Source organism: Rutidosis leptorrhynchoides, chromosome 9, assembly GCF_046630445.1.
Source record: "Rutidosis leptorrhynchoides isolate AG116_Rl617_1_P2 chromosome 9, CSIRO_AGI_Rlap_v1, whole genome shotgun sequence".
Taxonomy (NCBI): domain Eukaryota; kingdom Viridiplantae; phylum Streptophyta; class Magnoliopsida; order Asterales; family Asteraceae; genus Rutidosis; species Rutidosis leptorrhynchoides.
In genome coordinates, this window is record NC_092341.1 from 334,251,834 (window position 1) to 334,257,959 (window position 6,126).

The following is a 6,126-nucleotide window of genomic DNA, read 5'->3' on the forward strand; positions in this document are numbered from 1 at the left end:
TCGCTAAAATATACTTTTTAAAAAAAAATTCATTCAAAATATACTTTTTAAAAAAAAATTGTCTTTTTACACCATTAGGTCGACCAACAATATGATCGACCACCCCTTTACTTGGTCGACCACCTCATTTTACAAGGTGGTCAATGAGGTGGTCGACCAAACTTCAATAAGAGCATGGTCGACTACCATGTAAATATGATCGACTACCACCTCAATTGGCTATGGTGGACCACAAAGCAAAAAAACAATGCGGGCGACCAACTCATTGGTCGACTTCCCTGTATTTTCCCTGTATTCCCTATAATTTATATATATACTAATAGACAAAACACTCTTTCACTATTCATCAATAGTAACTAGAGGTATTTTCGTCATTTTACCGTTTTTTTCTCCAACGATAAAATAAGCGACTTTCGTAAAAGAACCAACCCTTCAATGTTATCAAAAGATGTCAAAAAAAAAAAATTTACAAAAAAATCAACTAACTTTTTTTTTTCCCTTCTCTCTTTTCTTTCTATGAACAACCCTTCAATGCTACCAAAAGATGTCGAAAAACATTTTTTTTTACAAAATAGATCAACTAACTTTAAAAAAAACAGCGAACGCTAAAAGAAGCAACTTTCACAAAAGGAACAACCCTTCAATGTTAGATGTCGAAAAAAATTCTTTTTTATAAAATAGATCAAGATTTTTTTTTTTTAACTCGCATTCAAACGAATCCTCCGACGCAAAACGAGGACTCCACAACTAGTTTTTCTCTAAAAGCTAAAGTATTAGAAGGCTCACAAGAATATGTATAATAAAATTTATGGTATGAGCCCAAGTTTTAAAAGGGCTTTACCCACCCATACCCCTCCTATAATTTGTCTATGACCACCAACATAACATACTATAGCAATAGTCTATTATAAGCTGCTCTGTAAAAGAGGAAGCAAATTGATTGGAACAACTGGGTTGGGCCTAAAATTGTGATTCTAAAGTACTACTGGGTTGCGCCTAAAATTGTGATCGCTAAAATATACTTTTTAAAAAAAAATTCATTCAAAATATACTTTTTAAAAAAAAATTGTCTTTTTACACCATTAGGTCGACCAACAATATGGTCGACCACCCCTTTACTTGGTCGACCACCTCATTTTACAAGGTGGTCAATGAGGTGGTCGACCAAACTTCAATAAGAGCATGGTCGACTACCATGTAAATATGATCGACTACCACCTCAATTGGCTATGGTGGACCACAAAGCAAAAAAACAATGCGGGCGACCAACTCATTGGTCGACTTCCCTGTATTCAGGTTTTACGCATCCCGAAATCTGCAAAATCCGTGCAAGTCTAGTAACAGTTTTTAGTGACACTTTTTTAAATTTTTTTTAAAAAGGTGTATTTTAAAAAAGTATGACACTTTTTAAATTTTTTAAAAAGTGTATTTTGAAAAAGTGACACTTTTTAAATTTTTGAAATTTTTTTTTTAAAAAGTGTCACTAATAATAGTTTTTAGTGACACTTTTCTTAATTTTTTTTTAAAAAAAAGTGTATTTTGAAAAAGTGTGACCCTTTTTTAAATATTTGAAAAAGTGTATTTTGAAAAAGTGACACTTTTTAAATTTTTGAATTTTTTTTTTAAAAGTGTCACTATGCACGGATTTTGCAGATTTCGGGATGCGTAAAACCTGAATACAGGGAAGTCGACCAGTGAGTTAGTCGCCCGCGTTGTTTTTTTGCTTTGTGGTCGACCATAGCCAATTGAGGTGGTAGTCGACCATGTTTACATGGTAGTCGACCATGCTCTTATTGAAGTTTGGTCGACCACCTTGAAAAATGAGGTGGTCGACCATATTATTGGTCGACCTAATGGTGTAAAAAGATAATTTTTTTAAAAAAAAGTATATTTAGAATGAAATTTTTTTCAAAAAGTATATTTTGGTCGATTAGCCTTCTATAAGTACTACTAGGTTGGGCCTAAACTTGTGATTCTAAAAGTACTGCTGGGTTGGGCCCAGAATTCTATTAAAGATAAAATTCATGTGCTCGGATTAATATGGAACCCATACCACAATGATATGTCAAAACAATATACAGTAATAAATAATTTTCTAACCATAGTGATATCTTTTTTTTTTTTAATATACTGTATATATTTAAGGACTTTGTATTTTGGATAACAATAGTAATAGTAATACAAAGCAAAATTGTTTGGGAGATGATATATCCACCACCACTTTTACTTCTTCCACTTGAATGTTCTAAAATACCCTTAAATGATAACTTATATAAATTTTCTGTTAAATATTATTGAGGGATATTTTAAGGAAAAGAATCAAATGATGTGGATGAAGTAAAAATAGATGTGGATATATCATCTCCTAAATTGTTTCTAAAATCCGTACTAACGGTATATCCTAATCACTCATATCTTCATGCATCTAGTCTAGGTTCAAGATATCTCACAAAAGCACACATACAAAAAACTAAAATAAAAAAAAAATAAAAAAAAAAAAAAAAAAAAATTAGATATGATCAATAGCTCCACAACGACATATCACCACCATACTCCACCTCATCACCACCGTCTCCATAAGACGGCGGTGGCAACATTAACCCCTCCGCCATATTCGCCAACAACGCCGGCATACAAAACTCCTCATCTTCATCCACATACCTCACCGCCTCTACCGTCCCACCACCACCACCACCAACAACATCCTCATTCCGACGAAACCCCTCCGCCGCCGCCACTGCCGCCTTCCTAATATCCTTCGGATCCAACGACTCCGGCATCGGCAAACCCCACGAATCTGCAAAATTCAAACACGCCGACCGCCCTCTCAACGCCATCGCCGCCACATCGTGAGCTCTTGCCGCCATTTCCGCCGTCGGAAACGTCCCTAACCAAATCCTTGATTGCTTATACGGCTCTCTTACTTCACACACCCACTTCCCGGAGCTCCGTTGTCTCACTCCCCGGTACACCGGATGTCTCGTTTCTTGAAACTTTATTCTTCCGGCACGTTTTTTCGGATGACTCGCCGCCAGCATCACCTCCTCCGATGTACCGGAACTTTCTCCGGTGTCCACCTCCGATACATTGTTGTTACACTGAACTACACAGTGATCATCATTATAGTTACAATTATAATCATAACTATCATTATAATTATAATTATTGTTACTCGTATCCATGGGTGGTTATTAACGTTTTCTTTTAGACAAAATAATTTGAGAATATAATGTATAACTGAAATTCAGTTGATGGGTGAATGTTGGTTTTTTAAGTGACATATTAATATATTTATTTATTATTTATATATATGGAATGTAACAATGTTATGTGTGTATGATGTGTGTGGTGGGGAATGCGCTAAAAACACGCAGAAGTTGTTTCTAGTGTTGAGAGAGCGCACACTGAAAAGAAAGGAAGGTAAGTGAATTGAAGCTTAGAAAGTGTAAATAAAAAAAACAAAAGTGGATAATGTCTTATTATGTACAGCTGTTACTATGCGTAGGACCCACAGTTGCTTTCTTGTGTAGAACACGTGTGACTTTTTTGTTGCTTGAAAAGTAATGCTGGATAAATTACTTTTATTAGATTTATTTTTTCTATTTTAGGTAGGGGCCATCATCTATGTCTCCTTCATGTAATCTTATTTTCTAAAAATAAATAAATAAATACTTAGAAACTTTTTTTATATTAAGGTCCTTGGACGGGATATATTGATAGTTAGCGTGATCTGTTTAGCGGACGTGCAGGTAAACTGGTAAATATTGATTGGCATGTTGAGTATATAATTAAAAGTTGAGTGAAATAATGAATAAAAAATTAAAAAAATAGAGCATGAAGCAATAAAACAAAAGGAAATATGTTGCACAACACTGTGACACCGCTAGCTTTTTTTTATACGTGGCGGAAGCATTTATTAATTAATTACATAACACACTTTAAATATTGATCATTCAGTACAACCAGTGTCACGTGTCATTCCAACAAAATACATGTTTATACGGAGAAGACGTATTTACAATATGTTTACAAAAGATCGTTGTTTAAACAAAACAAGACCACATCAGAGTTGACTCCTGTCAAACATAACATTGCCATACCCGTCTTCTCCCAAAAGCACTATCTACAAAAACTATCACCCTGCAGGGTAGGAGATGGAGGTGAATTAGCACGAAGCTAAGTGAGTACAACTAACTACAAACGATAGTATACAGAAACCGTCATACTATTCATGTCACAAAATCTAACATACAAACAGCACCCAAGTGCCGTCTACAGAGACTCTGGCGGCTCGGCCAAACCATTAACCACCAGTTATTCGGACTGGGGTTTACCAGAAGTTCCTCCACCACCGTATGTATATATATATTCCACACGCGACGGACGCGTCATTCACAAATATATATACCACGATTGTCTAGGCCACCACATAAGGAACCCAACCCGCAGGTTGATCTCTCCTACCGAGGCCACCCTACAACAGAGACGCACTAGGCTCCAGCAGACAAGAATCAACTAAGATGCAGTCATCATTTAACGACCCGTCAATGTACACTTGATGACCATCGTTATCTTGGTCCAACAACTTGATCATAACTCTATATGAATTTGATAAATAACCTTGCATTCTTTATTTAAAAATGATTTTCCATAAAGAAAATCTACCAAGATATGTAAGTTTAGAAAAACCATACATTATTACTTAACCCAAAAGTTGACCAAAACAAAGTCAACTACATCCACTATTAAATGTATCAAAATAGAATGCAAGTTAATGTTTAACAAAAGCTGCCATCATAAATATGCAGACTCTCTAAGCACAGCGGAAGCAATCAATCATGAACCTGAGAATAAAACATGCGAGTAACTGTCAACAAAAATGTTGAGTGAATTATAGGTTTAATATTGCAAACAGTATTTAATGTAAACCATAAAAATTTACGTTTGAAAACATGAAAACTCCTTTTGGACCACAAAATTATATGCTAAAAAACATATAAAAACATTATTCCATTTTCCGTGAGCCACCTGGTAACCACTTAACCATTTATTTACTCTTGCCAAACACAATAAATAATATACACCGAACAAGTGTATCTTCAACTAAATACGAAGTACTAAACATTCCGATTATAAATTGCTAGCGCGACTAGCTCGAAATGGGGTTGTCAAATCCGATAGATCTATCCGTAGGATTCGCGTTCACCAGTAGAAACCGGTGATTATAGTTACCAGACTAGGGAATATTTTTGTTCAACTCACAATGAATAATTTAAACCAACCTCCACTTGAGTCCAAATATAAAATAAATTGCATATATTCTCATCCCAAAAGATTTAAATAGAAAAATGGGACTATAACTCACCTTAATAGCAAACGAAGTAACCACACAAATATGCGAACAGCAAATGAAGTAAAGTGATCAGGAATGATCACAACGCCGACCTATAAATAAAGCAGGTCGATATAAATAACTAACTTAGGTCAAGTCTTAGTATGATAGCTATTGTACATGTTGTAAGTATACATAGAACAATACTCAACATGTATCGGTTTGATCAGAACAGCGTACGGACACACACTTTCTATTTTTAGAAAGTTTCTATTTTAGCAGGTTTCCATTTTTGGAAAGTTTCTATTTTAGGAAAGTTTCTATTTTTGGAAAGTTTCTAAATTTAGAAAGTTTCCATATTTAGAAAGTTTCTATTTTTAGAAAGTTTTTAAGTTAGGAAAGTTTCCTTAATTAGAAAGTCAACAAAAGTCAACTGAAAGTCAAAGTCAACCGAAAGTCAACTCAAAAGTCAACCTTGGTTAAACATAGTCAACATTAATTTTAGAAGTATAAGTTATAATAATAATATAAGTTATAATGTTAATTAAAGTCAAATATGTATAATTATGTCATATCATAAGTTCAATTAAATTAAAATGAATTATTAAAGTTAACATAAGTTTAAATGACATAATTAATATAACATAAGTATTTAATTAAGTAATTAAATATTAATCATAATATAAGTATTGTTAATTAATAATAAATTTTAATCATGTCATAAGTATTATTAATTAATAATGAATTATTAATCATATCATAAGTTTCTAATTGAAATTATTAAACCATAAGTA

The 6,126-nt window shown here is 33.7% G+C and overlaps 1 protein-coding gene across 1 annotated transcript; it reads right to left on the bottom strand.

The window, feature by feature from the left end:
• Positions 1-2,176: 2,176 nt before the first annotated feature.
• On the bottom strand, positions 2,177-3,337 carry LOC139865777 (dehydration-responsive element-binding protein 1E-like). Its single transcript, XM_071853878.1, has one exon. The coding sequence runs from the start codon at positions 3,180-3,182 to the stop codon at positions 2,520-2,522; it is 663 nt and encodes a 220-aa protein (XP_071709979.1). The 5' UTR covers positions 3,183-3,337; the 3' UTR covers positions 2,177-2,519.
• Between the last annotated feature and the right edge of the window lie 2,789 nt (positions 3,338-6,126).

Coding starts and splice junctions, on each gene's coding strand:
- LOC139865777 (XM_071853878.1), bottom strand. CDS start 3,182: ATGGATACGAGTAACAATAATTATAATTATAATGATAGTTATGATTAT.